Source organism: Cyprinodon tularosa, unplaced genomic scaffold, assembly GCF_016077235.1.
Source record: "Cyprinodon tularosa strain WSP-4 unplaced genomic scaffold, ASM1607723v1 ctg283, whole genome shotgun sequence".
Lineage (NCBI taxonomy): Eukaryota > Metazoa > Chordata > Actinopteri > Cyprinodontiformes > Cyprinodontidae > Cyprinodon > Cyprinodon tularosa.
In genome coordinates, this window is record NW_024038989.1 from 802,569 (window position 1) to 821,278 (window position 18,710).

Sequence of the window (18,710 nt, forward strand, 5' to 3'; positions counted from 1 at the left end):
CTAAATTCTGATTATTATATTTTCTCTTTCAATACATTTTAAAAAGATAAGGAAAAAAAACAATATGGGTAAAAACAGTTTATTGAAAGTAAGCACATAGCACATATTCAGCAAATTAACACATTTTATATTTAATTTATTATCCTTGTGAAACAGTTTTGGTTATAAGCTGTATCCTAAATATGAGTTAAACAACAAACATGATTTTATGACAGAACGACTTTAAAGCATTAAAATCCTGACTCATAATTCCCCAGTTTTTGATAAAGGAGACATATCTTTGCTCCTCCTTCTGACCGGGTATCAAGGTTTTGCGTAAGTGTTCACAGAATATTCAGCTGGTAGCTGCAGAAAGTAGATTTGACTTCATGCCTCTCCGCCTAAAACCAGCTTGTTTGGAGCAGTTCTTTGACTTTAGCTTTTCTCCCTAAAGAGGTACGTTTTTTTTTTGTATCATCAATTAAATTTTGAATGGATGAAATTGCTCTACTGATCATACCATGTAACTTAATTTCACTTTCATACTTTTTATGTTAAAGGTAATGATAATCCACTATAGACTTTTTCAGGTTGAAATTACATAAAGCACCTTGATTTTTTTTTGGCCACACTGCTGAATACTTTTCTTCTCCAACAAAATCTAACAGTTTTTCATTTTCTCTGTTAGGTCCTTGGATAATTCATCCCGAAAAAGATGAGCTTTGAGTACCGAGCCTCCAAGATAACTGATATGGAAATGACCAATAGTGAAACACCCTACACAAATTTTTCTGATGGAAGAAAGAAGCTCCTCCATTCAGGTACAGAAACAACCATAATTTTGATTCAAGCCTTTGCTCATGAAAAGATACCGACACACAGGATCTGATGTTCCTGCCTTTATCTTACATGTCATAATAATAAATAATAATACTACTACTAATAATAATAAATAATAATAATAAATGACTCTCTTCACTTCCCTTGTATTAATAATCTAATTAACAAATAACTTGCTGAATAGTTCTCAGAGGCAGATGGAGGAGCAATTAAAAGCTCCAATGCACATTTGCAGTAACTTTTAAAAGAATATCTACAAGGTTTTACATACTGTAGTTGAAAGTTTGAATTGTTTCTGTTTAAGTTTCAATGTGTAATTTCCTTTCAAAGGAAAAGTTGGTCTAAAGCAGAGTATCCTGCTTGTGTGCTTGTGTAGCCCCTTTCAGTCAGAAATACTGATGATTGTCCAAAAGTGAAACATACAATAACTGATTATAAAATAAAAACCTTTTTACTTAATCTTTTAATTTGAGCAATTCTATTCTTAGCCATTTTATTATACCTATCTCAAATAAAAAAAATATTAACACAAGATGCCTGGCAGTTAGGAAGGAATCGAAATAAATCATATTCATATCATATTTTAAAACAGTATTTATAAAACTGGAGCTCCTCTGAGTAACTCCCTTATAATCACATTTAAACTTGATGAATTTAAAAACAAATTCAGAACAGAAATTATAGTAGACTGACTTCAATAGTTTTACTTTGTTTTCATCAAGACACCTGAGCTGCTTTGATGAGATCAGTGGGAAAAACCGCTGATACCAGGCAGTTTTCCACATCACGTCTTTACCCCTGCTTGGTTTTGATCAGAGCTGAAGGTGAACTCAAATAAAAATATACTTTTTGGCTAGTGAAAGTTGTTTGATGTTCTTTCAATTGGGTCCTCACAAAAAGTCCTATTTTATTTTACTACCTAAGACATAAAACACTTTAATGTACCCCTTGTGATGCATTCACGGACCACTAGGGGTATGCGTACCCCAGGTTGGAATCACTGCTCTGAAGGACAAAAATAGATGTTTGACCAGGGTCATTATGTGAAGCATCGTTTAAAGGGAACTGAATTCAAAAGCTTTTCACACTTTTATTGTTAAAAGATTATTATAAGTATAAGAAAAACCTTTTTACCATGACCTGTCTTTAGCTTTTTCTGAAGATTATCAATGGGCCAGAATAGGACTCTGAACTCCTAACTTTTATAGTACCTCCAATTAGAAGAAATATGTTGGTAAATCAAAATGATTGCCTTTAACACGTCTGACAAATAGGTTAAAGAAACATACATTTTTCTTGTTTTAATGATTTGAGAACATCAAAAATATGTTTTCCTCCCAACTGACTGACAGTATAATGTCTTTATATGATTTTGCAACACAACCCAGTAATGCCACAACTTCCTCAGATCACTTCATTAAATCCGTGTTTCTGCTTCTGCTTTGCGTGCTATCTTTCAGTGTATGCCTTGAGAAACAACAGCTTTAAATTAGCTACTATTGGCCTTGGACTGGTCTGCGTATTTCTGTTGGTTTGGATCATAGGTCAGAGTGTTCACTGTGAGTTACACTTTATATACATTTGTCAAGATTTCACACTGTTTGATATAAAAAAAATGGACTGATTTGTGTTCCTTTTATGTTTTTTTTTAATTCTTCGAGCAGATGAAAATATTAAACAAGACAATCAGAACAAATTTAAAGGTCTCAATGAAGACAATGAGAAGCTACAAGCAAACCTAAAGATTGCACAACAAGCGAAAAAGAATGTTGAAGAGGGTTGCAAGCAGACCAAAGACAGAGTTGATTCCTTATCAAAAAGAGTATACCAACTACAGGCCGATAACAGAGTTCTGTCAAATGAGAGAGATGAACTTAAGGCTAAGCAAAGTCAGGCAGAGGCTACCAGCAGTAGTTTAAATAAAGAGCTAGGAAAGCTAAAAGACAGTATTGCCCAGGTAGAGCAACAGAGAAATGACTTGAATGCAGCCCAAATCAGCCTACAGACAAAATATGATGCAGTTGTCAAAAGCAGAAAAGAGCTACAGGCCAATTATGACACCGTAATTACTGAGAGGAACAATCTACAGAACAAATTCAACAATGTTACCAGATCAAGGGATCAGCTCCAGCTCAGTTACAATGATGTGATCAAGAAGGTAGAGGAGCTACACGACAGATACAACTTCTCTATAAGTGAGAAAGACAATCTCTCAAGCAGCAACCAAAACCTGACAACTGAGTTAAGAAAATTACAAGACCTATACAGCCTACTAAAGAAGGGAGAAAACGACTTGCAGAGTTCATATGAATCGGTGATGAGGGAGAAAAGCGAACTTGAGAAGAGCCTTAAGAACGTTACCACAGAGAGAGACCTGCTTAAATCGAAAGCTGACAACCTTACGGCTGAACGAGAAATACTGCTGGGGACTGTCAACAAACTCAATGCAACGATTGAAGGTGGGACAAACAATCAATAAATCCTTTTACTTTATTTTTTGGAGTATTTTTGTGCTTTGTAATGACATCTCCAAATATTTTAATTCCATTTCACCATGGAATACTCTTAACATCTTTTTAGTTGGTGTATTTTCAGATTAGATAGACTAACAAACATGTTCAACTTTGTTCTTTGTTTCGATCACAGAGAAGAACTGCACTGCTGGCTGGAAGAAGTTCCAGTATAGCTGCTACTTCCCTTCTACAGTAAAAAAAACCTGGACAAAAAGCAGAGAGGACTGCCTGAACAAAGGAGCAGACCTAGCAATCGTGAACAGCAGAGAAGAAATGGTTTGCTCATTCAATGTACTATGAAAGTGTAAAAGAGGCAATTAAAATATTCCTTTTGAAACATCTAAACAAACTTAACTTCGAGATTGAGGTGTTAAAGTCTGACTTAAGCTGTCCAGGCAACTTTTAAAAATGCAATGTAGGTGAACCAGTTAAGGTATCTTGATTTTGTCAACTTGTGAAACTTGTGCGTTGCAGCTTATATACTGCATGTAAGTTTTACAGTTTTCTTTTTATTGTTAAAGCCTTGAAAAATAAGTTAAAGAGACAAACATTATCACTTGTTTTTGGATGCAGCCCTTTGAATTCAATTGTGAAAAATTATATGATTTGTTTTAAGTAATTCCTGATAAAACTCTTAGCCAAGACAGATTATAAAAGTGAATTGAAACAAACAGTGGCCTCATACTTCCCAAATATCCAAAACTGTTATGGGAATTACTCAAGTGATAATTCAGCTGATTTTCCTTCGTCTCCCTAGAATTTCCTCAACACTTTGTACAGCAGTGACAAAGAAGTGTGGATCGGTCTTACTGATGGAGGAGTGGAAGGGCATTGGAAGTGGGTGGATGGAACACCACTGACTTTAACGTAAGAAGCTTAACTTTTTAATCCAAAAATATACAATATTTTCTTGAGATTTTGTTCCTTTTGTTGATATGTCTTTGTATTTCTTAGATTCTGGGCTAAAGGGCAGCCCAATAGCCATCAAGGGAGGGACCAGGACTGTGTGGAGTTCTGGCACCGTGCAACAGGAAGTGGTGACTGGAACGACGAGAACTGCAGTGTTGAACAGAACTGGATCTGTGAGAAGTAGCTTTTCTCTGCAGCATGCACCAGCACTGATTTGATTTAAGAAGTATGATGTATGTTGAATATGTATCTTTAACTATTATGTGATTGTTTATTTTTTTTATATTTGATAAATGTTTTTAGATGTTTTTCCTCATTGATCACAGCTCAATTGGACTGTATTTTTTAACATTTCCCTATTTCCTATCAAATTCTGCTGATTTTCTTTTCCGAAATATGTGAATTACTATATTACAGACTGAAAGCAACTTTTTGATTAACCAGATACAAAGTCATAAATAAATGCTCTTGCTTATGTCAGTGCCATATTCACTTAAAAACTACATTAGGACTACATACAACTACTTTAAGAAAGTGAGGATTGTGTATTTTTTTTAAAGCAGAAGAGATGTTTCAATTTAGCCTTGAGCAGATTTCTACTGCAAAGAACATGTTATTTTAATCATTGTATGCACAACGGTTGCCAAAAGAAACACTTAATAGTCTTTTATGTATTTTATAAACATTAACTGGACTTCAGCAGTGTTTAAAGTGCTACTTTTCATATTTGGGAGGAATAACAGTGGCTTTTTTGTAAAGTTGAAATAGGGTTTTGGATATTGTGGGGGATCAGATGCTTGGGAGGTTAGATCAAGGGTCCCCCCCCCCCCCCTTCCATTAAAATATTCTATTCTCTTTCCTAATATTTTATTTTGTTTTGTTATTAAACGGCACTGCGTGTCATTGTTAATGTTAAGCTGAAATCTCATAAGAGTATATTGATAACTGTTCTGGCTGAGAGATTGAAATGAGTTTAGAAAGGGATTTGTTTTGAACAGGCATTTTAGGGCACCCTGGGGTCCAAAGTTTTCTGTTGGAGAAGAAGCTCAGAAGTTGATAGCAGCCATAGTGTGATGCACGTCAGATATACGAATACTGTTTGTATTTCCAGAAGAAACGAAAAAGTAAAAGAAAATTTAAAACCACCGCATGTCTCAACGTCACTTTGTTCGAGTGTGCAACAAAATATTGGAGGTCCCACCGAGATTTATATCAGCGCTTCGCCGCGGGACTTTTCTTTTGAGTGATGCTGACTGTCGGAGCGAGCAGCAGCGGGAGCGCGCAGACGCTGGACGCGCCCGACGACACGGAGGAGCTGGCGGAGACCGTCTCTCAGCGGCTGTGGCTCTTACAGGTGGATCAGCTCAAAGAGGTGTGTTCAGAAGCGAAAATCCAAAGCGGTCATTCTGTAACAAGGCGAGCGTTGATACGATTAATAACAGAGTCCATAGATGCTGTGATTAACGATGAAGAAGAGGAGGTGGGGAGGTGCTATCTGCAGAGAATGTTAAAATCAATTGAACTGATATTACAGCATTCTGAAGCTACTGCTGAAGCGATGGCAATGAGTTACACGTCAGAAAATGCCCAGGCTGTAACTGAAATGAACTTGGCAGAAAAATACTCACAACTCCACCTTAACAACCAAGCTTTGCAAGAGAAAGTACGGAGGTTAAATGAACACATAAATAGTAAACCTCAGAGAACAGTGACTGAAAATGTGATGACAACAGCAGCAAATAGGCTTCCAGAAGTGACCATACGGAGGGAATTTAAAATATGTCGGTAGGATAGGGGTTGAAGGGTCAGAAAGACAGGCTATCTTACACAAATTTAATGCGATTCAGTCTTTGAGAGAGGCTGTGTAAAGGACATAGTGAGGCTGAAGTAATCGAAGCTGTAATAAAATCAATCTGCCCTGGTTAAGTATTCGTGACATGCTGGAAATTAAAGTGATCTGACCACTGTCCCAGCTCTCAATAAGATTAGATGAGAAGAGTGAGAAGAGAGAGAGAGTAACTAGAGTATCATAGAGAGAAGAAGAGAGAAAGATAGAAGAGATAGATCAATGAAAAAAGATAAGAGATAAGTAGTATATATAAAGATAGAGAAGAGAAAGATAATAGAAGAGATACAGATAATTAGGATATGTAAGTGAATCCCCTAAAAATTTCCTCTTCAGGGCAATTCCCCCAACCCCCCCCCCCTGGGGAAACTTTAAAGAGATGGCTGCTGTCTCTGCTTCTTAGGAAGTCGATTGCGTTGAGCTGGTACAGCGTCCGATCTTCATTCAAAGGAAATTCCTGAAGGTCAGTCAGTACTGGACTGTTTAAGTGACAACATAAAAGTCCAAGCTGAAGCCCCCTCACTTGATGATCAAACAGTGACAGATGAGACCTTATTGAAATAGAATGAATGAGGCTGCAAGTGTGGATTCAGAACGACAGTCTCCACAACAGAGGAAAAAGCTACAACACTAAAAGTCCAAAAATTAACGAGACTACAAACGAAATGCAAAACAGCAGCAAAACCAGGCAAGCACCTAACACCAGTTTGCAAACCAAGCAACAATCAGCCGAAGTTGTGAAGCAGAAAACCCGTAAAACCTCGCACCCATCTATTCTAGGGAGTCAGATGCTGTAAGAAACAAGTAAGGTGCTCAGAGAAGAGTTTGCTGAAAATGAAAGGAAAAAACATGACCAGCTGGCAGCCTGTTTCCTAAGCAAGAAGGAATGTTAGGAGGGGGTGCAAAGGTTGTGAAGAGCTAACAACATAAGTGATCAGTGTGAGCATTGCTTTAAGTGTGGACAGTGTGGGGCACACTCTCCAGAGGCTGCACCGGGACAAAGAGGTTAACTGTTGAACCTAGCTGGCATGAGATTGTGACGTCTGCAAAACCTCCACACATCCACAACCACACTACTGCTACCCCAAGGAGTAAACTGAAGAATAATGGGTAGTATGAACGGCTCTTGTGAACGACTTAGACAGCTGGGAGGAGAGCAGGTGGAAAGGGATGAGAAAAACAAAAAAAATCTAGGGTTCCATCTATGCCAGTCAACCTCTCCATACTCATCACACAAACTGACGGGCTCAGATACTCGCTAGAGATCAAATATGCTCGAAAGCTCACGAGCGCCCGGAGTCCCTCAGAGATAGATCACGCGTCAGCATAGGCTACTGAGTGAGATACCAAGATATTATCTATATAGAAGACTAGAGCTATTGAAGAGAGAAATAAGATAAAGAAGACAGAATCAGAGAAGATGATATAAGAGTCATAATGGAAAGCTGGAGGAGTCCCAGACTTCACCCACATCAGTTACGCAGTACAGGTTGAGCTCTTAAGAGGACGGGAGAGACGTTGGTTGGGAAAAGCTAAGCGCAAACCGACTCCATACCCTTTGCAGGTTGGATGAAGTAATAACATTCAAACACTTGGGTCAAAGGGTGGCCTGAATCCAAGAACTGCTGTTAGGGCCAGTGCTCGTCTTCTTATGAGCCTGGATGTGGTCTGAGCCACCCTGATAATTTGGCATACAATGTAATTGAACATTTAGTAAAGAATGCATGGGAGCACCTCCCTGGTGTCACATCCATAGCATTGAAAGAGGCTTTCTATTTGACTGCAAAAAGGCAGATGTGTTTATTCCACTTAGTAAAAAACAGCTCACCAAAATTAACGCAAGAAGCATTGTTAAATATAGGACGGCAAAAACTGTGATTCGAGCGGAGTCAGAACAAAAAGAGGTGATATGTGAGAGGTGAGGATTAGTCCTCTCTCTAAGAGACAAGGATGTCACTGTTTTGAGCCAGGAGGTGGTCCCTAAACTCGGCAACACTGAGGGCTTTGAACATCTCAAAAACAGTGGTCTGCCTGAAAGAGGAAAACCCGGTCAGCAGTATGGATCCCAGTCACAAGAAATGACGGACCGAGATTCAGAACATTAACTTATACGCGCACCGTTAATTGGGATACCTTTCAGCAGAACAAGAAGCGTTTATCCAGTCGAAAGCCACACATGACCGGTTGATTGCAAGTGTAAATGAAAGCACAAAAGATCATCTCACCCTGCACGTGATGCAACCTTCCAGCAATCGTACGAACACTACAATGGTGAATACAGAAGAGACGGAAGCATCCAAACATGATCGGTGAGGACACCTTCTAGTGCCCATTGACCACTGAACTTCACTGATGCAGCAAGACAAGATGAGGGTTAGTAGGAGGATGCCTTTATGACAGAGTGTTAATGCATTTTCAAAGGCCTTGAGCGTGTTGTGGGGTGCAATTCCATCCCTGCAGCTAAAAATTAAGGAAATAGAGAGGATAGATATAAAATAGAAAGAACAGATATAAGAGAAGGCGGTGACAAATAATAGAGATAGAGATAGGATTAGTGATATAAGATATAGAGCTCGCTGCCTTATATAAGAGGTGCAAGGAATATTGATGACCCTGCTGAACAGAGGTTGAATACAAAATAGTCCCAGATCTCCATACTCATCACCCATTGTTTGTAGTGCGCAAGAAGGATGGGAGCTCCTCGGTAGTGTAGTGGCTTATCGTTGAACTGAACCGGAAATCCATTCCAGAGCGTCATCCCCATCCCTCGAGTGCCGCAGGATTATCGTTAACTAATGAGTGGACTGAAGTTGCATGGATTCTTCTGTTTGGACAAGGCAAGGCATACCATCAGGGTTTCCTGGCGGAGGTAGTCGATAATATATGATAATTATAATAGATATAAGAGTATAATGATAATAATATCTATTATAGGAAAAGAGATTGAGACAGCTAGGTCGCGCGCGCACACTAGCTCTGAGCTCGCTATAATAATAAATGACCTGTCCTCCAGCCCCTAGCCAGCTGTTTCAAGCAGAAGTATGGTGGAGAGGAGTGCCTTGCAGGCCTCATGGATGAAACATCCCAGCCATCATTTGGAAGCTAATCTAGTCCACAGCCAGTCATTATGAAATAATCACCTTACGTGAATGGAGAGGGTTCTGCATCAGTATCAGAGCTATGGAGTGAAGCTAACACCAAAAAAGTGGTGAAAATTCTTCAAAGACAAGGTGAAGTTTCCTGAGGAACTGATTGTATCCAAGGTATGGCTACTGAATGTGATCCTGCTGTGAATTGCACCAGTACAATCATCCAAAGACCGGACTACCAAGAAAACAGGTGGGTTGACTTGAGATAAAATGCTGGGCTTTCTTATCATACTATCGTCCATATATTACCATCATACTGTTCTCACGCATTGCTCGCCACTGTACAGCTGTTGATCCAAAAGAAAAGAAACCGGAAATGGTTAGGGAAAGGAAGGTGGGTAAAAAGACAATCATGGGGACAACACAAAAATCGCAGGGACCAGCTGCCTCAAGCCCATCCAATCGATGGAAAAAAAATCAGAAGGATGTTCTTGTGCAGCTGTTGGGTATTTGTTGTCTCCTCCCCCTATTTGGGTTACCCTGACTCTTTGAGAAAACCACTTTGTATTGCACTGCGATGCGTCCCAATGAAGGCCTTAGGTGCAAGTATTGTACAGAGACAAACAAGGCAAACTTGTGGTTCATAGGTATTTTGGGTAAGAACCACTAACTTCCAGAAAATGATTATCCACCTCCACTCAATTTGTAAGATGAGGAAATATAGAGAGATGAAAGAGAGAAACAGAGAGAGATATAATAGAGAATATAAAAACAGAGTGAAGCTCTATATATATAGAGAGAAGATAGTAAGAGAGAGATATAGATAGAATACAGATATCATAGAGTATTAAGAGATTGCAACGTCTTTGTGTTCTAACAGACCAAATAACCCCTTTAAACCTATGTGTTAACCTCAGCCCCAAACTAAATGCGCCCACACCGCTGGATATGCCGAATTATTAGACTTCAAACTTCTCAATAAAGTATAGACCAGGGAAAGTTAAACTGTGGGATGCAGACGGGCTTTCTACAGGATGATTCTTGACATGGAGGAGTACATTGCAGAACATGACATCAGGAGATGGAGCCAGAGGGTAATTTCGTCTGTCACACATCACGTCCAGCTATACATCCCCTATGATCAGGGGCCCTAGTTTTTGTCATGCGTCATAATGACGCTGCAGTGATGAAGATACGGATACACATAACTACATCAGTGGCCAGATTTTCAGCAAGAGGACCTGTGAAAAGCAACAGGAGGAAGATTCAGTTGATCGGGAGAAGGTGACGGTGGTTTGTGATGAGAAAACAGTGTGCCCACGCATGACAAAAGAAATTGGCGTGATGGTATCTCTATATTCGCTAGGGAAAGGAACAAGCTGTGTGTTCATGAAGATGGCATCCTTTATAGGGAGTCCTCCAATCGAGTCCAACTTGTGCTACCCAAAGTGTTCCACCAGCTAATATATAAAGAACTGCATGAGGAAATGGGACACCTTGGTGTGGAAAGAACCTTGAACTTAATCCGTGACCGGTTCTACTGGCCATATATGAAGAGGGATGTGGAACACTATGTGACAAAAGTATGTAGTTGTCTGAAGCGGAAGCATCCAAATAGGAAAACTAGAGCACCGCTGGTTAATATTGTTACCACTCACCCATTCGAGATGGTTTCCATTGACTTCCTTCATTTGGAGCGTTGTAAAGGAGGATATGAATACATTCTGGTTGTCATAGACCACTTTACAATCTTCGCTCAAGCATATGCATGCAAAAATAAATCAGCAAAAACTGCTGCAGAAAAGATCTTTGGAGACTTTGCCCTAAAGTTTGGATTTCCAGCTAAACTTCATCATGATCAGGGTAAAGAATTTGAAAACAAGCTGTTTTCTAAGCTGCAAAAATATTGTGGTATCCAAGGCTCCCGTACAACTCCCTACCATGCAGCTGGAAATGGGCAAGCGGAAAGATTTAATCGAACTCTTCTTTCAATGCTAAGAAACCTGACAGAAAAAGAAAAGTCCGATTGGAGGAGCTCCCTGCCAAAAGTGGTGCATGCGTATAATTGTACGCGCAGCGAAGCAACAGGATATGCACCTTATTACCTTCTTTATGGCAGGAGTCCTCGGCTGCCAGTGGACATGATGTTTGGGTTAACTCCAGCTGATCAGAGCACCCCCCACGGTGATTATGCTAGTAAGTGGAGAAAAAGGATGCAAGAAGCTTACAAGTTGGCATCTGAGACAGCACATAAGGAGCGGAACAGGGCAAAGATGGAGTATGACCGGAAGATTCATGGAGTGGAACTGCAGCCAGGATCTAGGGTCTTGGTGCGGAATTTCAAAGAGAAAGGGGGACCAGGAAAACTCAGGTCGTACTGGGAGGACAAGGTCTATGTAGTCACTGAAAGGAAGCACAAGGACAGTCCGGTTTATGCAGTACATCCTGAAAAAGGCACAGGGAAGATTAGGGTGTTGCACAGAAATTTACTACTGCCTTGTGATTTTCTGACTGCTGAAACAGAGAAAGAGGTGAAAAACATTAAGGACCAAAAAAGGCAGCAGCAGAGAAGAAACAGAAGGGAGCAAGGAGATTGGGTTGACAAGAATGGTGACAGCAGCTCTGAGGATGAAGATAACTGGAGGTTCATCACCCATCCAAGAGAACCAACGGAACAAGTTGAAGGTCAGCTCAGGGGGGATGCAGAGGATGCTCAAGCGGCTTCAGACTCAGAGCCGGAGCGGAAAGGAGAAGTGGATGGAGAAGAACAAGAAATGGTGGCAGAGGATCATTCAGTGTATGATGAAGCAGATGTACAAGATCCAGCGGAAGCACCACCATCTGGTGAAGCAGATGAACAAGATTCTGGCGAGGAGCTGTCATCTGATGAAGCAGACGAACAACGTTCCAGCGAGGCAGTGTCATCTGATGAAGCAGACGAGAGAGGGCCAGAACCTGTGTCAAGACAGTATCCTTCTAGACAGCGAAATCCACCCAAAACACTCACATACAGCAAGTTAGGCCAACCTACACTTATGATGAGGCACAAGTAATGATTAGTTCATATTGGGGTTAAATTACATTGTTCCGTTACATGTTCAGGTTGTAGTACACAAATTAGGTAACTGTACAGGATAGAGAGGCTTAGAATCATAAGCTTTAAGTGCCTTGATAACTGATTAGTGCACATCTGGTGTTTGGACCACTCTCAGGTTGATTTAGACTGATATATATATATATATATATATATATATATATATATATATATATGTGTTAAGCATATAGTAGCACAAGTGAGTCTGAATAAAGGGTTATGGGGCGGGAGCATAAAGTCAAACTTTGCACTCTGAGATACACAACCTGCAGAGATGGCAGAGTGAACATACAGATATTACCTGGCCAGTAATGTCTACCGTTTCAACGTGGCATGAAGAGGAGGATGGATGCCATGTTAAGAACTGTGTCAGACAGAAAGGTGTACCAAGAGACTGTCTTCCAAACCTGTCCCCATACCAGCTGAAGACTCAGGCCTCCGGAGATGTCACTATGTCGGGACGACATTTATTTTGAGGGGGAGAGTGTGGGGGATCAGATGCTTGGGAGGTTAGATCAAGGGTCCCCCCCCCTTCCATTAAAATATTCTATTCTCTTTCCTAATATTTTATTTTGTTTTGTTATTAAACGGCACTGCGTGTCATTGTTAATGTTAAGCTGAAATCTCATAAGAGTATATTGATAACTGTTCTGGCTGAGAGATTGAAATGAGTTTAGAAAGGGATTTGTTTTGAACAGGCATTTTAGGGCACCCTGGGGTCCAAAGTTTTCTGTTGGAGAAGAAGCTCAGAAGTTGATAGCAGCCATAGTGTGATGCACGTCAGATATACGAATACTGTTTGTATTTCCAGAAGAAACTAAAAAGTAAAAGAAAATTTAAAACCACCGCATGTCTCAACGTCACTTTGTTCGAGTGTGCAACAATATACTATGTCTACTCATGAAAATGTGTATGTCTTTGTGTTGCTGTATCTACAATTGCTGCCCCATGCTTCCTATATTAAAGCCTACAAAGATTTCCAAGAAACTAAGTAACCCTGACGCCAAATATGTCAGGGGTTGTGGCTGGGTTTATTTCCTCATCCTTCAGCTTCCTCCTCCAGAGAGTGACCCCTGTGATTTGCTCCTGATCTGGGTCATGAGATCTGGTGATAGTGGGGCTTGAACTGAGAACCTCAGGGTTCCAAGCACTATACCCTAACCACTAGGCTGACACCCACCTAACTTAAAGCTACTGTAGGATGGCCTATTGGAAGCAATTTTGGAATTAAAAGGGGGCTCACAGGAGGACACAAACATTCCACAAGAGATGGAGGATCCAGCAAGTCTGAGATGGAAATCCATACTAGCTGTCCTCCAACATGAGCAAGATCTCATCAATTTGACTCAGTTCAGGTTGTAATGTGAGCGTGAAAGTGAGTGTGAAGGATCCTCCTTGCGTTCACTCCTATGGCCAGAACCAATAAACTTCCTAGCAGACATGAATGCTAAATCTGCGGTGACTGCAAACCTTCCTTCTTTTTTCTTTTACAAATCTTTTATTATTTTTTGGTGGGTGGGTGGGAAAGAGTAGCTAGGTTTTTACTGTGACAGCAATGTTTTTGTGCTTTTTATACAGGCCAGGCGCCTCCGGGCGCATTGCTGCCCCTCTCAGGACACTGCCTTGGGACATTTCATGGGCATTACGCTGCCATGTGTTATACATAAATTAGGGGTAACCAATTAAAAATCAGCGGGGTCCGAATAAAGAAAATCATCAACCAGTAAAGGTCATTTTTATTTATAATCTGTTACTTTAAATACATTTTTAATTCTGAAATAAAATGAGGTTTTTATGCATCCATGTTATACATTTAATTTTTAAATAAAAAAAAAAAAAAAAAAAAAAAAAAAGAAAATTTTAAATTTTTAAAATATAAAGTGTTTTTTCAAAGTAGAGAACAAGAACTGTTCAGTTTGGTAGACAATTTCCTGATTCACATATTTTGTAAAACGCCTAAACTGACCTTTTGTTTTTTCTGTTTTCTTTTTTATGGCTTAATGAGAGAAGTTGGCTTTACACTGCTCTTTAGGCTTTTAAAACTGGGTTTGAATTGTGACAAAACCATTCTCAAGCACATATCACACATATCAAGGTGCTCATTTATGAGCCTCAATCGATATTCATTTTTGATTATGTTTATGGTGGAAAATCCTGCTTCACAGCAGCAGGTTGAGCCAAACATACTTAAAATGTGCAAAGTTATCTTTGAGCACACAATTTCACTTTTCTGTCACCAGTTCACTGCGGTTCTTCCAGCATCCACACTTTCTCTGCTTCCTTTTTCTCATCGTCTTCTTTCACTTTCCCATTGCCCGGCTTGCCACAGATCTGCCTGCTGTGTCTAAAAGTAGATAGCTGCAGCAACCCAGACTGACACAGCTCATTGGCTAATTTGTATCACGTGTAGCCTGGTCCTGGACGCTCCAGAGGGCTTTACCATATTAGCAGGAGAAGTGGCGCAAGTAAAGTTAGACACAACATGCGGTAATTTATAAATGTTTAAATGAGGTTGGGTCCAGATTAGCCAGCAGGTGGGTCCAGATCCGGACGGCGGTTGGACATAAGTTCTGGACTTATTATAAGGGGCGCCATATTGGGTGAAAAGCTAGGATGACGATTCTAGGGGCCCTTGACTGAGGGGGGTCAATAGAAGAAGAAAAGATTAGTTTTATACATATTTTTTTAAATATAAAAAGAAAAATCCATCAGGAAAATAAATAATATTCATGTTCTCCCTTATTTTTCAGCAGTAAACAGTGAAACAAAAAGTGAATATATTGACCCCCCCCTTAAATTGCAGTAAATTGTTTGGTCCTCTGTTCAGGGCTTAAATGCCACCTGAAGTAATTTCAGATAGTGATAACTAAAGAAACAAATGAACAATAAAATTTGTAAATAAGCAGCAGTGTGGAAAAAAAACGTCCCCAGCTGAAAAATGCAGCGCCCCAAAGCCTGGGTTTCAAAAAGGAATGGAAAGGAAGGAGAAAGAGGAGAGAAGGAGAAAGGCGTCCAATACAGTGACCCAGTTTCCCCCCCTCTAACTAAATAGTTCAAATAAGATAACAAATAGTAACAAATAAGATACCCATCTGCTGGATACAACTAGCAGTTCTCCCTCAATGTCGGAGGGGGATCACTTAATGATGCCACCCAGCTGGGTCCTTTCTGAAACGAAACATGACTGCAAGTTTTTTAATTTTATATTATTGTGTTTTCAAAAAATAAACTAGGATTAATGCAGCATTTATTGAGCATATTGTGTGTCTGCAAATAACACAGAGGCCAAGCAACTTAGCCTGAAGCTCACAGGGCTGAGAGTTAACATTTACCAACCACACTAGACTACAGGAAAACACTGTAGTTAACATTAGCCAAACACTAGTAGATATTTAGCAGGATATTCACATTAAATTATCATTAAACTATCAGTCTCCCTCCATCATCATGTAAACAGATGATCCACCAGCAGCCCATTTCTTCAACCCCCAACCCCCTCCCTCTCCCACTGACAGTTGAGCAACATTGCATTTTCTATCTATCTATCTATCTATCTATCTATCTATCTATCTATCTATCTATCTATCTATCTATCTATCTATCTATCTATCTATCTATCTATCTATCTATCTATCTATCTATCTATCTATCTATCTATCTATCTATCTATCTATCTATCATCTATCTATCTATCTATCTATCTATCTATCATCTATCTATCTATCTATCTATCTATCTATCTATCTATCTATCTATCTATCTATCTATCTATCTATCTATCTATCTATCTATCTATCTATCTATCTATCATCTATCTATCTATCTATCTATCTATCTATCTATCTATCTATCTATCTATCTATCTATCTATCTATCTATCTATCTATCTATCTATCTATCTATCTATCTATCTATCTATCTATCTATCTTTTTTTAAATGACGAAAAATGTAAAATCAAATGGCCTACAGTTGTTTATACTTCATCCTGGACAGCTGCAGTGCATTGGGTAGCCTCCATCAGCCTGTATTAAAATCTGTATCAATATTAAAAAAGTTGAGTTAGATTTTTATATTCAGATAAAATTACAAACATTAAAAGACATCTGTAAATCTTGAGCATTCTCATGAGCAGCCTGAAGCAGCCACATAAGAAATACTTGTTTTGTCATTACACGCACCTAATAGGAATATATTTTCACAATCCTAAACCTATTTTTATTAATGTGTACATAGAAACAGTTTTTTTGTTTTAAATAAGCTGTTATTATTTTGATAGGATGATAATTGTAATTTTTTTTTTCTGTTCTGACTCTCGAAGGAGGTGGTCACATTTTCTTGCTGCTCTGCAACTCCCTGATCTGTCCATGCTTTGCTCTGTTTTGTCTTTTCTGAGCCCTCTCTTCATATTACCCGAATGCAAATAATGGATCTGGTCAGCTGGTCTCTCAATGAAATTGATCGAATTTTCTCAACTGGAAGACAGGTAAAAGGGGACCCGTCCTGTCCTGCCCGGACATAATTCATGGGATACAGCATGGACTCATGGAAGGCTTGGAGGATGGCGCTTTTTACATTGTTGTCATTGGAGGATATCTAAGATGTATGGATTTTTAGATTTATGATACTCAGATTTCTCCTGTTTGGATGTGGAGGATACCTGATGTATCTACAATTACAGAGGATGTCGATGGCAATTTGGGCATTGATCAGGCTGCCGGCAGTGGTTGATGTGCTCACAAAGGCTGTGAATGAGCAGGACCGGGAGCTGAGCTGTATGCTGCGTGCAAGTGAACACAGGTTGGCTGCGGTGAGATGGGATAATATCTTGGATTTCCACACTCGGTTCAAGGCGGAAAAGCCCAACAAAATTGGAATATGGGATTCGCGTCGTAGTGCCAGCTTCAGAAAACTTCAAACAAGACTCAAGACAAGACCCAAACTGATGGAAAGTTCCTGTGCAGTCTGTTCTCAAAACATTAATTGTTATTTTGGATTCTGCCTCCCCCCTTATCAAAATCTCCACTGGATGTTATGGTGGAAGGGCACAGAAGAATTGCTTCCCCCTCCCCTACACCCGAATATCTGTGGATGCGCCACGAACTGTAGTGCCGGTTGATAAACCTACATCTTATTAAGGACAATGGCTTGTAGACAGAGTTCATGGACAAATTTAACACACAACACACAACTAATGTCTCTAATATCATATTGACTTTCATGTGGCTCCAGCCTCCAATGTTTTCCTTCTGCTGAAATCTTTGTATCGGGTTACATGTGCTTTTCTTGTGCTGAGGTTTTTTTGGTGTCTCAAATTGTATACGTCAAGGATAAAGTGTGAAATGTAAATTTTTCCCCCCTCCCTCCCCAATGGGTCTCCTATCTTTCCACAGAGATAACTTAGACTTAGAGACTTAGACTTCCTTTATTGTCATTGCACAAAAAAACACGAGGGGAATCTTGACAAGGAAATGTCGATTACTTGGCTACCAGTGTAACAGAGCTAAGACCTTGTTCCTGCACAATAAATATGTTTTCTATGACTAAGAGCTCGCTATATACAGGGTAAAGAACTATATATATACATATATATTGAACTGAGTTATTGAAGAAGTAACATCAATAAATATTGCACTGAGTTATTGCTAAACGAAACATTAAATTGTAGACAAAACTAAACTAAGGTGCGTGTATTGTCCATGACCATGGGGGGTATAAAAGGTAAAGATAAAGGCAGCACTATAGAAAACCCTTGAAAGCCATAAGAACGGGCCAAAGGCAGCATTATAACGTATATAACGCAAAAAGCTTGAGAAAACATAATTTCTTCTTTTTTACGAGTTAAAAAAACCTTGGCTTCTCAGAGGACAGGTTTAAATGAACATGTTTTCTTATATATTCTAATATACTTTACATTAAACAGTTTATGAGTACTGTTAAAAAACTGTTTACATGACATTTAGGCCGTACCTGTATAAAAAAAAGTTTAATGTCACCAAGGTAGCCAACTCGTAGCTAACATCCCATGCTACTTTTCAGCTTTTTTCCATTTGAGCACTTGCACCTAAGTATGTCATTGCAACTCACGCTGATAATATCATATGAAAGTCGTCTTTCTTTTTCAGAACTTACAACCTTTAAGGAGGAAAAGTATTAAATCTACTTTTTTTGGTACTAAGCAGGAGGTCATGATATCAACATAAATAAAGGTTTGGAGACATCAGTCTTGGCCTTGACGGCTTCAACCACTCATTCGTGTAGGCAGTCAGGTTTTATTTACAATGTGGTAGCATCTCAGTGTGCACTCCCACTAGTTCTCAAGGAGGAAAAAAACTAACACATAAAGATTGCATACTTTACCTTAATCAGTATTTAATAAACACACACATTTCTGAATAAGATAAACTCTTGACTGAGATTACTGCAAAACATTTTGACATAA

At 39.3% G+C, this 18,710-nt stretch overlaps 1 protein-coding gene across 1 annotated transcript; it reads left to right on the forward strand.

The window, feature by feature from the left end:
• The first annotated feature begins 294 nt into the window (after positions 1-294).
• LOC119786954 (C-type lectin domain family 4 member M-like) lies at positions 295-4,721 on the forward strand. Its single transcript, XM_038290575.1, has 7 exons — positions 295-435; positions 668-800; positions 2,280-2,378; positions 2,484-3,278; positions 3,466-3,608; positions 4,090-4,199; positions 4,287-4,721. The coding sequence occupies exons 2-7, from the start codon at positions 695-697 to the stop codon at positions 4,423-4,425; spliced, it is 1,392 nt and encodes a 463-aa protein (XP_038146503.1). The 5' UTR covers positions 295-435; positions 668-694; the 3' UTR covers positions 4,426-4,721.
• Positions 4,722-18,710: the final 13,989 nt, after the last annotated feature.

What these genes read in the sequence shown, in the direction of transcription:
- LOC119786954 (XM_038290575.1), top strand. Translation starts at nt 695, where the DNA reads ATGAGCTTTGAGTACCGAGCCTCCAAGATAACTGATATGGAAATGACC. An exon ending in CATAGGTCAGAGTGTTCACT is followed by an intron (nt 2,379 to 2,483) that starts GTGAGTTACACT and finishes TTCTTCGAGCAG; the next exon opens with ATGAAAATATTAAACAAGAC. An exon ending in TGAACAGCAGAGAAGAAATG is followed by an intron (nt 3,609 to 4,089) that starts GTTTGCTCATTC and finishes TCGTCTCCCTAG; the next exon opens with AATTTCCTCAACACTTTGTA.